The 12,901-nt window shown below is 58.0% G+C and overlaps 2 protein-coding genes and 1 long non-coding RNA gene across 5 annotated transcripts; 1 reads left to right on the forward strand and 2 right to left on the reverse strand.

Annotated features, from left to right (window-relative positions):
- Positions 1-54: 54 nt before the first annotated feature.
- Positions 55-4,205, reverse strand: LOC116622307. Its single transcript, XR_004297553.1, has 3 exons — positions 3,123-4,205; positions 1,312-1,499; positions 55-434 (listed from the first exon to the last, which is right to left on the reverse strand). It is a non-coding gene; the product is annotated as an uncharacterized LOC116622307 (long non-coding RNA).
- Positions 335-12,901, forward strand: BCAT2 (branched chain amino acid transaminase 2). 3 transcript variants are annotated; one of them, XM_032388679.1, is made up of 12 exons: positions 335-768; positions 4,843-4,917; positions 5,277-5,480; positions 7,112-7,222; positions 7,318-7,437; positions 7,569-7,732; positions 8,595-8,737; positions 8,915-9,000; positions 9,228-9,368; positions 9,442-9,516; positions 12,314-12,389; positions 12,807-12,901. In XM_032388679.1, exons 1-12 carry the CDS (start codon positions 463-465, stop codon positions 12,809-12,811), a joined length of 1,506 nt encoding a protein of 501 aa, XP_032244570.1. In that variant the 5' UTR covers positions 335-462; the 3' UTR covers positions 12,812-12,901. The 3 variants fall into 3 exon arrangements, with proteins under 3 accessions (XP_032244570.1, XP_032244569.1, XP_032244571.1); XM_032388678.1 differs by having other exon boundaries at positions 12,314-12,901; XM_032388680.1 differs by lacking the exons at positions 12,314-12,389; positions 12,807-12,901 and adding an exon at positions 10,355-10,783.
- On the reverse strand, positions 11,586-11,984 carry LOC116622408 (60S ribosomal protein L38-like; the record flags this gene model as incomplete). The annotated part of the gene is made up of 1 exon (XM_032388878.1): positions 11,586-11,984. A coding segment is annotated over one exon (351 nt), but the record flags the coding sequence as incomplete, so codon positions are not given.

Consider the following 12,901-nt stretch of genomic DNA (forward strand, 5'->3'; position numbering starts at 1 on the left):
GAGGCAGAGAATCCCAAGCTGACTCTGTGCTGTGTGGGACTCAATCTCAGCACCCTGAGATCATGACCTGAGTGGAAACTAAGAGTCTGACGCCTAACGGACTGAGCCACCCAGCTGCCCCGCGTGTGTTGTATCTCTTAAAAAGTTACAACGAATACACATACATTTTCTCCTTGGAAAGAAAAACTATATTCAAACAGGGGTTGACTGCAACTCCTTCATGCATCCCTACCTGCTACCCTCTTCAGAGGCCTTTTTCCGAAGTGCTTTCCCTTTTCATTTACATGATACACGCCCCCACTGACACCTAACGACACTTAACAGCGAGTGCGTTGCCTTATCACCACGGGATGGAGACATGCGGAGGTTCCTGCTCCTGGCCTCTCAGCTCTCACCTCGGGCTGCTCATCCTCGTTAGCGTCCCGTGACAGTGCCTATTAAAATGCATTTTTAAAAAACTTCATGCACTGTGTTGCGCAGCAATGGTGCGGCTGGAACGGAATCTGGGTGGGGGCGGGGAGGAGGGTGCGTGTCCCTGTACTCCCCCAGCCCCGCGGATTCCAGAGCATGCGCTCTCGAGCAGGGCCCGGCTCCCCGCAGGCGCCGTATAATTGGGGCGGCCCGACCCACCAGGGGCGTAGGGCAAGCAGCCCTCCCGCCGAAGGGGGCGTGAGCGGGGCGGGGCCGGAACGTCTTTCTCCCGCGCGGCGGCCCGGGCGGGCACAGTTCCCCGCAGCACCGACCATGGCCGCAGCCGCGCTGGGGCAGGTGGGTTCGCGGCCCCGGGCCGGGGAAACGGGAGGGGGGGGGGGGCGGGGGGAGGCCCACTTCCGGGTGGACCACTAGCGCCCGGCCCCGTCCGGCGTCGCGCCCCCGGCGCTCGGGTTCCGCTGCCGGGCGCCGAGGAGGAGGGGCCCCTTGGAGAGGAGCTCGAGGCTTTAAGGGCGAGGGAGGTGGAGGGAGGTAGTTGGTGGGACGGGGCCGCCGACGGGAGGTAGGAGGGAAACGTGGAGGGGGGTACGGTTAATGGGACAGGCACAGGGCTGCGTGGGGTGGGGGCGGTGAAGGAAGGGATAACAGCCAGCCTGTGGGGGCGCCGGGATAAGACACCCCGAACTTCTAGGGGTGCGGGTAGGACGAAGGCACAGATCTCAGGTCTGGACTGGGAATTGGACCCAAGGCCCCTGAAAGTTAAGATGTACGTGGACCGTCCCTGCAAGCTCTCCTCCGAAGCTGCGCATCAGGGTTGGAAAGGGAGCCCTCTTCCGACTGTCACAGAGACAGAGACAGATCCTCCCGGTCCATTCTTACCCAGAAGCGGCCGACCAGCAGAGTTTTGGAGAGCGGGATTTTACAGCACAGTTTCTCAGCGAGGGAAGAAACGCTAACAGCTCACAGAAGGGATGTTTAGAGCCCTGCACAGCGGCAGCATCACCCCGGGAGAAGTGTTGTTCGCGTCCTGTTCTGCTCCGGATCCCGTCTGGGACTCCTACCCCAGCCTGATGGAGAGCAGGGCACATTGTTACTGTTCCGAGGCTGGGGTGACTGACGCTGGGCTGTGACTGGGACCATCTGGGCTCTGGGGGTGCCACTTCTGGGCTGTGGTGGGAGAGTCCCGGGCAGTGGCAGGGACGGTTTGGGGTTGTGATGGTGGAGAGTCTCGAGCTGCCATTGAGCAGTCTTGGTCTACGATGGGAGAGTCCTGGGCTATCATGGGACAGTCCTACATGTGATGGGATCGGTCCTGGGCCACAACGAGGACAATTTGGGGCTTTGACTGAGACCCTTTGGGGCTGTGATAGGGACAGTCCCTGGCTGAGATAAAGGACAGCACTGCATTACAAGGGGGACCCTTCCTGGGCTGTGATGGGGGGGCAGTCCTGAAGCATGAAGGACAGTGCTGAACTATGACAAAGACAGTCCTGGGCTTTGATGGTGACGTTCCTGGGGCCGTGCTGAGAGAATGGTCCTGGATTGTGCTGGGGACAGTCCTAGGCTGTAATGAGACACAGGGGAGGCTCCATCACATTGCAGAGCCCTGCTCTGTGCCCCTCCCCCCCAACCCTTCCTTGTTTCTTAATTCAGCCCCAATCTTTTCACATTCTTTGTCCCAGTAGCCCATCTAGCATCCCTTGGTCCCAATCCCCATGGCTTGGGGTGTCAGATGGCGGAGCACTTTCCCTGAGCTGAGGGGAGACCCCCCACCCCCGCTTCTACAGAAATGTCCTTGAAGGATGAAAGCAGCTTCTCTCAGGGCAAGAGGGTCTTGATGGCCAGTGCTGATGTACAACGTGGACAGTGCCCGGCTCCTTCTCTGTGCCCCGTGCATGTGTTTTCTGCCTCTCCCTTCTCTCTCTCTTGGATATACTCTGTCTCTAAGCATCCCTGAGAAGTTTGTCTCCAGGTGTTGGCATCGCTCTCTTTCTGTCTTTCCTCATTTCTCTGGGTCTCGTTTCACTTTGTGCTGTCACCTGAAATCCGGTCGTTGCTTACTTTTTCCTCCTTCAGCCTCTCCGTATCTCACCCTTGGCCTTTTTCTAGATTTCTCCAGACTTCACTTTGCCCGAGTTTGCCTCCCTATCTGTCTCTCATATCAGTCTCTCTTTATGATCATATCTATTTTGGCATCTTGTGTTCTTGATTTCTGTTCTCAGTTTGGTTTCCATTTCTGGTTTGGTTTTTTTTAAGATTTTATTTTTAAGTAATCTCTCCACCCAACGCGTGGCTCGAACTCAGGACCCTGAGATCAAGCGTCACCTGCTCTTCCGACTGAGCCAGCCAGGCACCCCCTCGGTTTTGTTTTCTATGTCTTTTTGTTTTCTCATTCTTGCTTTTCCCTCTCTTTTATTTTTTCTTCCATTCTGGCTCCTCCTGAGCTCTGCTTTCCTGTCCAGATACTGGCTGTCTCTGCCCTGGGTGTCTTATCTTTTCTCTATGCTGTGGGTGTCCTGTTCCCTCCTGGACGGAAGCATAGCCACAGACTTGGGTGGGCTACACAGCGCCACCTAGAGGCCATGCCGTGAACCTACACTCTGATCCGCCCAGAAGCCCTTGGGCCCCACACTATCCGGAACCACTGCTCAGACGTCACGCTCCGCAGCCCCCATCTCCCCATGACTCACCTACTGACCAGTGACTGCTGCCACTCATGTTCGTTCTCACTGGTTGGTGTCCGCTCACCCAGCTCACAGGCAGGAGCAGGCTAGGCTGTTCCATCTGCGCCAATCTCATGACCCAGCTGCTTTCCTGCCAGGCTGGGAAAGAGGCATTATGAGGTCAAAGAATACTGGGGAGAGGCCACCCTGATGGACACAGACCGATTTCCTCTCCCTCGTTTGTCTCAGGCAGGCCACAGATGTTTATCTGAGCAGGGTCTCACCCTGGGATCACCCCCCAGGTCCATGTGGCTGCCTCTCAGCCCTGGGATCTGAAGGGAATTGGAATCACTGGTGTCCAAGGTATGGGGTTGGGGGCTCAAGTAATCTGAGCCCAGTTGGTCTGATATCCTGAAAGAATAAGGACTTGGACTCCTGGATCTGAGAGAGAATGGGCTGGGGGTCTGGACTCGGGGGTTTGAGGGAGGAGGGGCTGGGGGCTTGGATTCCTGGATCTGAGGGAGGAGTGAGCTGGGGGATTAGACTCCTGAGTCTGGAGGAGGAGGAGGCCAGAGGGCTGGACTCCAGGGTCTGAGGGAGGGAGGGGGCTGGGGTCCTGGACTCCTGGGTCTGAGAGAGGAGGGACTGAGGACTGATCTCCTGGGTCTGAGGGAAGAGGGACTGGGGCTCTGGACTCCTGGGTCTCGGGGAGGAGGAGGCCAGAGGTCTAGACTCCTGGGTCTGAGGGAGGAGGGGGCTGGGGGTCTGGACTCTTGGGTCTGAGGGAGGAGGGGCTGGGGCCTGGGTCTCCTGGATCTGAGGGACAAGTGGGTTGGGGGCTTAGACTCCTGGGTCTGGAGGAGGAGGCCAGAGGTCTGGACTCCAGGGTGTGAGGGAGGAGGGGGCTGGGGCCCTAGACTCCTGGGTCTGGGGGAGGAAGGGACTGGAGGCCTGGACTTATGGGTCTGAGGGGGGAGGAGGCAGGGGGCCTGGACTCCTGGGTCTGAGGGAGGAAGGAGCTGGGGGTCCGGACTCCTAGGTCTGAGGGAGGAGGGGGACGGAGGCCCAGCTTCTGGGTTCTGGGGAAGTATGGCCTCTAGGTTCCTCACTTTTCTATTTTTTTTTTTTTTTTTTTTAAGATTTTAGTCATTTGACAGAGAGACACAGAGAGGGAATACAAGCAGGGGGAGAGGCAGAGGGAGAAACAGGCTTCCCGCTGAGCAGGGAGCCCGATGCGGGGCTCGATCCCAGGACCCTGGGATCATGACCTGAGCCAAAGGCAGACACTTAACGACTGAGCCACCCAGGCGCCCCTCACTTTTCTAATTCTTATCAGGATTTGGGTCCCCCAGGGTGGCCGTCACTTACCTGTGCACTTTGCGTCGCAGTCTTCTGTCTGAGCTGATCTCAGGGCTGGGGCCAAAGTTCCCAGGGGTGGGAGGTGCCTGTATTTGACTTTGCCCTGGCATGGAGGGGATAGGAGCTGATTCAGCCCTTCCTAGGGATTGTGCTTGTGAGGACAGGGAGGGGTCTTGGCCTCCTTCAGGATTCTCTCCCACTAGGTGCTGCTTGACAGGGGAGCCGACTTGTCCAGGGCCACGTGGTCCATCTAGAATGCACTGGGCCTGGGACAGATCAGGCCAGAGGGACGTTCCAAGTGCGTAGTGGCAAAGCAGGCACGAGGGTCCCCTGCTCTCTCTACCTTTCCTGGCCTCACCACCTTTCTTACTTCTGTCCCCACCCTCAGATTTGGGCCCGAAAACTCCTCCCTGTCTCTTGGCTTCTGTGTGGCCCCAGAAGATATGCCTCATCCAACTTCAAGGTGAATGGAGGGGAATGTACTTTGGGATCTCAAAGAGGGGCTGGGGCCAGGACTACTGGGCCTGAGGGAGGAGGGAGCTGGGGGCCAGGACTCTTAGGTTTGAGGAAAGGGCTGGCAGCTGGATTTGGGCATCTCCAAAAGGGTCCAGGGTCCAAAGGTGAAGGTGGTTAGCAGTGGGGTCCTAATAGTCCGCCATAAGACTGTGGGAGAGATTTGATACTGCATGTCCCACAAGCCTCTGGGGCTACAGGTCTCTCTTCTCTTTGGGTCTTAGCCCCAGAGGTTCATGGGAGTTGTAGTTTTTCAGTTTGAGGTTGCGACGAGATTTCAGGCTACCCGGGTCCCCTCTCTTTTCTCAGGCTGCAGACCTGCAGCTGGAAATGACGCGGGAGCCTCATCAGAAGCCTGACCCCAGCAAGCCCCTGGTGTTTGGGAAGACATTCACCGACCACATGCTGATGGTGGAATGGAAGGAGGAGAAGGGCTGGGGCCGGCCCCGTATCCAGCCCTTCCAGAACCTCACGCTGCACCCCGCCTGCTCCGGCCTCCACTACTCCATGCAGGCATGGCTGCTGACCTCTCTGCCTGTCTCTCTGCATCGCTTCCCTCTTGCCCTGTCGCTTGCCAGGTCCACCGCCCTGGCCTTGCTCTTTGTCTGTTTCTTCTTGCTCCAGATGTGTTCTCTGAGGTCTCTCGTGTTCCAGGCCCCGTGCTGGCTGATGCCGGGGTCCCCAAGAAGAGCAGACCCCGTTCTTCTACTCGAAAACCCCACGTTTTGGTTACAGCCCTGTGCGGTCATGCTCTGAAGGAGGCACCTGAGGTGTTCTGGGAGCCAGAGGGGGCACCAGTCCAACCTCTAACTTGAAAGGAAGTAGGGTCTCGTCTGGCAGAGGAAGCTTAGGGTGTTAGCAGGAGAGGGAGCAACCACGGGACAAAGGAGAGCCCGGCGTATCGGGGGAATTGGGGGGTTGGAACGTGGCGGAGGAGGCTGAGGATGGCATCAGGGCCGCAGAGGGGCCTCGGGGCTGGCACCTTGTCAAGGGCACTGGGAACCTGGAGCGCCCTGAGCAGACATGGAGCAGGCTCAGCTCTGGGTGTAGTGAGACCCCCTCAGGCCGGATGGAGGATGAGCTGGAGGCCAGGAGGCCTGAGCTGGGGCCGGAGGCTGGACAAGAGCAGGGAAGGGAGGGCCGAGTGTGGTGCCCAGAGTTTTGGCCAGGTGACCAGGTAGGCCAGGGGGCTGTTCCCCTGTGGGGACCCCGCAGGAGATTGGCTTTGCAGGACTTGGTGCGGGGACTTTAAGGAAGATACCCAGGAGGCATTCAGGTTATGACTTAAAGCCATGGCTGAAAGCAGAGGCTTCCTGAGGGAGCTTCAGTGGTGACAAGAATTTGGATGAACGTATTTCATCCCTAGTAAATGGTTTGCAGTGTCAGCCTCAGGAGGCTGAGATAAGAGGGGCCAGATCCTGTGAGGCCTCGAAGGCCGAGGTCAACATCCGGCTGGGGGTGTGGGTCAACTTTGTGTTGGTTTTTTGTTTTTTGTTTTTTTGTACTTTAACAAATGTTTTGGGGGCGCCTGGCTGGCTCAGGCAGTCGAGCATGTGACTCTTGATCTCAGGGTCATCAGCTGGAGCCCCACGTAGGGTGTAGAGATTTTTTAAAAGTTTTTATTATGGGAAATTTCAAACATAAAAATAGAATAATATATAAGCCCCCCGCCGACCACCCTGCTTCATCAGCTAACACCTGTGGGTCACCCTCTCATTTCGTCTGGACTCCCATCGTCGTGCCCCCTTCCTGTAAGATTTTGAAGCAAATCCTGGGCTATGCAGTATTTCATCCACAGCGAGTTCAGTGCTTCTCAAGAACGCAAGGAGTCTTTAAAAACAGAACTTGCATGCCATCGCTGTTCCTGAGAAATCGGACCAGTAACATGGAAGGGGTTTAAGCAGGGCGCTCTCTCGGCACCTCTGGCTTTGGTGTCCAGCTGTTTCTGGGCTCTCTCTGTCCGTCTCTCTCGTCCCCCTTCTCTTCCTCTCTGCGCTCAGCGGGTTGGTCTCTCGGCTCCGTCTCTGCATCTGTGTCTGAATCCTTGTGTATCAGGCGCTGTGTTGGGATCTCTCGAGGTGTCTCGCGGCTTCCCCGAGGTGGTCTCTGAGCTCAGGGACCCCCCCCCCCACCTGTCCCCGCAGCTCTTTGAGGGCATGAAGGCGTTCAAAGGCAGCGACCAGCGCGTGCGCCTCTTCCGACCCTGGCTCAACATGGACCGGATGCTGCGCTCAGCCCTGCGCCTCTGCCTGCCGGTGAGGGGCCCTGACTGGCCCCGGGGGGAGCAGGGTGCGGCGTGGGGCGAGGGCAGCAGGGAGGCGGGCGGCTGACTCGTGGGAATCCTGCCCAGAGTTTTGACAAGGTCGAGTTGCTCGAGTGTATCCGCCGGCTGGTGGAAGTGGACAAGGACTGGGTCCCTGAGGGCAACAACAGCAGCCTCTACGTCCGGCCTGTGCTCATCGGGAATGAGGTGGGCCTGACTCCCTGACTCCGGGACGGGGTGGAGGTCAGGGCGGGGGTGGGGACTCCAGGGGCGAGGGAGGGGGAGGGGCTGGGGGCCTGGACTCCTGGGTCCCTGATGCCCCCTTCTGCCCACCGCAGCCCTCACTAGGCGTCTCCCGTTCCTCGCAAGCGCTCCTGTTTGTCATTCTCTGCCCCGTGGGTGCATACTTCCCGGGAGACGCCGTGGACCCCGTCTCCCTCCTGGCCGACCCAGCCTTCATCCGGGCCTGGATGGGCGGGGTCGGTGACTACAAGCTGGGGGGGTAAGTAGTCTCTCCAGCAGTCCCTCCCCCAACCCTACATGTCCGGGACGCTGGATGTCCGAGACACTGGCTGTCTGCTTTGGGTGTGGATTTGTGTCTTCAGATGTCAGTTGTCCTTCCTTCCCGTCTTGTTTCACATGACTGGGGACAGCTCTGCTTGCCCGTGGGGATGGGATGTTGTGCCAACAACATTGGGGGCGGGGTGCTTAAGGGGAGAGGGTCTGTGCTAAGCGCTGTGGACACATCGGCTCAGAATTTGGAAGGGATAAGGTGAAAGTCAGTGGAGAAACCCGGATTGGCCTCCTGGGAAGCCTCCAGAAATGAAGTTTATCCTTAGCTCATTGGTCTCTCCCCCAGGTAGCCTCCCCTGAAACGCCCAGGCTTGGCCAGCGCCCCCACCTCCCCACCCCCATGCGCAGCTCTCATAGTCCCCTGGGCCTCCAGTGATCACCATGCTCTGTGTGGGCTTCCTGTGTTAATCTGTTGCTAGGGTCCTCAGCTCAGCAGGGCAGGGAGGGTTCCCCCCCCCCCGAGGTGATCCAAGCAGAAGGTGGGGTGACAGTGTGTTGGGATAGCAAGTGTGACCCCAGCTGAGAGCTTCATTCGGGTCCCTTCCACACACCTATCTTGTGAGGTCTCCCGAGGGCCAGGCCCTGGGCCGGGCGAAGCTGGGGATGCAGAAGAATCAGGTCTGGGCCCTGCCTTCCAGGGGCCCCCAGGCTAGTGGGAGCCCCAGGATCCAGAGCAGCCGGCACTGTGATGGCAATGGCTGGGGCATTGTTCACCGAGGAGACAGTGAGCCCTCGGGTGAGTCTGAGGAAGGAGCCGGTTTCCTGGTCAACCATGCTTCTCTCTCTGCCAGGAATTACGGGCCCACGGTATTGGTGCAGCAGGAGGCGAAAAAGAGGGGCTGTGAGCAGGTGCTCTGGCTCTATGGGCCTGAGCAGCAGCTCACCGAGGTGGGCACCATGAACATCTTCATCTACTGGACCCACGAGGACGGGGGTGAGCCCTCCCATGACACCCCCCCCCCCCCCCCCCCGGGGAAGAGGGTTTATCCTAAGTCCTAGCCAACTGCAGGTTTCACGGATGGGGGTGGGTGGGTTGGAGTGGCTTCCTAAGAAGATGGGAGGGTGTGCCTGAGGGCGTGAGGTAACCCCCCAGCCCTTATACTTGCCCCAGTGCTGGAACTGGTGACCCCCTCACTGGACGGTGTCATCCTGCCTGGAGTGGTCAGACAGAGCCTGCTGGACCTGGCCCGGACCTGGGTGAGGGCGCCGTGATTGTGGGTGGCTGGAGTGATGGGGTACTGCTGTGCTGGGGGGTCCGGAACCTCAGGGGGCTCTGGGTGGGGGGCTGGGGCACAGTAGCACGTCTCTGCCCCTTCTCTCTGGGTGTCTGTCTCCTCGGGTGTCTTTGTCCCCATTCTCGGGGAGGGAGAGGCAGGGCTGCACGGCGAGGGCCGCCCCGGGCTCACACGTGTGTGGCCCGGCAGGGGGAGTTCCGGGTAGCGGAGCGGAAGATCACCATGGAGGAGCTGTTGCGGGCGCTGCAGGAGGGGCGGGTCCGGGAAGTCTTTGGCTCAGGCACTGCTTGCCAGGTCTGCCCTGTGCACCAAATCCTGTACCAAGGCAAGGTGAGGTGGGGCTGCCACTGGAGACGGGAGGGAAGAAGGGGGTTCCTGGTCCTCATGGCACAGTCTTCTCCAGCACTTGCACGTTCCCACCATGGAAAACGGGCCTGAGCTTATCCTCCGCTTCCTGAAGGAGCTGAAGGCGATCCAGGTGAGGTGCACTGGCCGGGAAGTGGGCTGGATGTTTGCTCCCCGGGGAAGTTCACGTCCCAGGAGCCCCTGGACTGGGAGCCCTCCTGCCCCCGCAGCCCCAAGAGCCGATCATGGCCCTTGCCGTGGGCCTCTGGGCCCCAGACCGAGTCACTGTCCTTTCCTGGGAGCCTCTAAACGCTGACTTGTGGAATCCCCTTCCCTCCCCCTCCGTGGCTCCTGCGTGTCCTTGCAGTGGGGACCCCTTCCCAGGGGCCCGTGGGACTTGGGGCCAGAAGCCCCGCGCAGAGCCCCTGGAGCCCCGGGCTTTCCCTTTGGCCTGAGAAATCTTCCAGAAGCCCCGGGATCCTGGTCCCCCAGTGTGGCCCAGGAATATTTCCTCTCATAAGCTCCTGGAGGTGTTTCCATTAATCTCGGCAGAGTTCTCTTTCCTGAGAACCTCTGGGCTCCTTTCCCGGCACTCGACCTAGAACTGCCTTTCCTGTGAGCTTCTCTAAAGTCCAGTGTTGTGCACCGGGACCTAGAACAACACCTCTCCCCACTCTCTGGGCCATCTCAGCCAAAAACGATCCCCCCCCCCCCCCCCCCCCCCCCGCCCCACGACCACCAAAAAGTTCTTCCAGTGACTCTTCGCAGAACTCCATCTCCCTTCAGCCTCTGCGCCCACTCGGCCACGGTTCCCCTTCCCTGCGGTTATTGGCCGGCTTCCGGGAAGTGGACTACATTTCCCATGAGGTCCTGGGGCGCAAATCCGCAACCAGTTAGCCTGCGGCGCCCCCGGGCTTGCTGGGAGTTGCAGTGTGGCTCTCCTCTCACACCTCGCCTCTGTTGCCCCGCAGTACGGAGCGGGACCTCACGAGTGGATGCTCCCGGTGTGACGCTAAAGACTCGGCCCTACCTCTCCTCGGACCCACCCACCCACCCACGGCATCTAGTCCTCGCCGGACCCTCGCCTCCCTACCTATGACTCACCTGAAGTGCAATATGAAATAAAAGGCCGGGGGCTGCCGGGACGCCTGGGTCTCTGGCGCCCCCACGTGGTCTCTACACTCCCAAAGCCATAAGGGCCGGACCCAGGCGTCCGGGCCCCCAGCCCCGCCTCTCAGACCTTGGGGGATCTGGGCTCCCCGCTGCTCCGTGTTGTGGGGTCAAAGACACACTTTGGCCCCGACTCCGCATCTCTCCGTTCTCAGGCCGGATCTCCCCGTGCTGCTGTTGATTTTTTTTTTTTTCCTCGCTGCAATTTTGAAATAAATGCCAAAGAACAAGCCATTAGCTGTCATCTCCAATGATACAGCTCAGGGACTCTAGGGTCTTCTCCAGGAATCCCTGTCCTGGGCTCTTTTCATTCTCGAAGACCCAGCAATCCGAGCCCCCAGTGACCTGGCGTTTTCTCTGACGTGGGAGATTTTTCCACCTCATACACTGAGTTTGGCCTCTTGCCCCCACCAACCCACGCCTCCTCTACTTCCCCATCTTTGGGACAGCCCCACCGTACATCCAGTCACTAAGGCAGATCCCTCGGCACTGTAACCCCTTTTCCCCCCAAAGCCCATCAGACTCAAGCCCTGTCCTCCTGTCCCCAGCCCTGCCCTGTCTGTCTCCTCCTCTGTGTCCTCTCAGCCCTGCTTCAGCTCAGTTCTTGTCTTCTCCTGCCTGGACCCTTGCCCTGCCTAGCCCGCTCTCTGCATCCAGTCTGGCCCCCAAAGAGTCTTTGTACCCCCAGAGCTGCCTCTGCTCACTCTCTTCCAAGGGCTTCCCAGCACCCATGGCCAATACTGCCGACAGTGGGCCCTGGTGGGTGGGGAGCAAGGCAAGATGCTCTACCCTTGGAAGGAGTGAACATCAGAAGTCTATAAAACCTAGTCCCCGTTCCCTCCCTGTGTCATGCCTTGTGTCCCAATCTTGGACACAATCTTCCACACACATACTTTAATAGTTGTTATGTGTAGGTATGGAGAGAGCTGACATTAAGACCAGGCTGATGTAAGAAAATGTCGGGGTCCAGAGCTGACGACCAAGGAAGAATTCTTGAGACATCTTTGGTGCAAAAAGCTGATTTTTTTTTTTTTTAAGAATTTTTCAAACTTTAATCCAGTTCAAATCAGTGGGCCAGGTTCACTCCAGCTCCTTCACTGCCAAACCTGGAGGCAGGGACTGCTTCGGTTTCTCTGCCTTCTCCTTGTCCGTGATGACCAAGGTGTAAACGTATCTGCTGCACCGAACTTTAAACTTCACATTATCCTTATTTTTCTTGATCTTGACGGATTTGGCGTCCTTTCGCCTGGCCGTGAGCAAAAAGTCCTCGATTTCCCCGATTTTGGAGGCATGGCTACGGGGGGCGCAGGGGAGCGTGAGGCTGGCACGGCCAACGGCGAGAAAGGAGGATGGAAAAACTGATTTTATTACAGCCCAGGGACAGGACCTGTGGGCAGAAGGAGCCGCATGGGGGTCCTGAGGAGTGGCCCATTATATACTTTAAAGTTGGGAGGGGGTTGGGGATAGCGTTAAGTCTCTAAGGCATTTTCGGAAACAAGGTTTCCAGGACCTTGAGGGGGCTAGCTGTGGTTGGGAAAAGGTCATTTATTACTGTCTAATAAAACCTCAGTCATGAGACCCTTCAGATGTGTATCAGTGGGTCACATGCTTGGGGGATGAGTGCCAACATACATCTTGGGGGAGGGGCGGGTAGAGATAAGGGAAGTTTCCAAAGACATTTTTATATGTTAAAGTAGACTCACAGGATCCTGGGGGGTCTGGATGGATAATGTTAAGCTAAGATTGCCTTTTGCCCTTAGCAAAGTGTTAACATCGAGGCGGCCGAGGCCCTAGAGGAATGTCACTCTTCCTGTCTCAAGGACTTGTCAGTGGGCTGTAAGTGGTAAAGACATTTACTTTTTCTTTTGCCTTTGCATCCCACATCACAGGCATATCCATTTGGTTGCAGGTCTGGATACAAATGTGCCTCCCTTATCTGCTTGGTGTGTGACCTTGGGCTTGTCACCTTATCTCTGACCCCCTTTGCTGGAGGGAGACCCATGTGGGACTAGGGCGGACACAGTCTGGGGCCTGTCCCGCAATTATCAGCTGTGGGACAAAATTCTGATTTGCTGATAACCATTGTCCTACCCTCTCATTTCCTTTTGTCAATGATTGCTCAAGAGGGGGTCATGCACATAATGGGGAAATTTGCCTGGAGGCCTCTGGGAAAGCTTTCTTCCCTTGATAAAAGAAATCCTGAAAGACAACCTTTTCTTTTCTTCCCTCCCTTTGGCTGTGATCATCCGGAAGTGTGATGCTTGGAGTAGCTGTAGCCACTTCACGCCCAAGAGGGCCATTGTCCACGTACTGACCGCCGAACACAGAGACCTCGGGTCCTCCAACCA

The sequence above is a fragment of the Phoca vitulina genome, unplaced genomic scaffold (genome assembly GCF_004348235.1).
Source record: "Phoca vitulina isolate PV1807 unplaced genomic scaffold, GSC_HSeal_1.0 scaffold52, whole genome shotgun sequence".
Classification (NCBI taxonomy): Eukaryota; Metazoa; Chordata; class Mammalia; order Carnivora; family Phocidae; genus Phoca; species Phoca vitulina.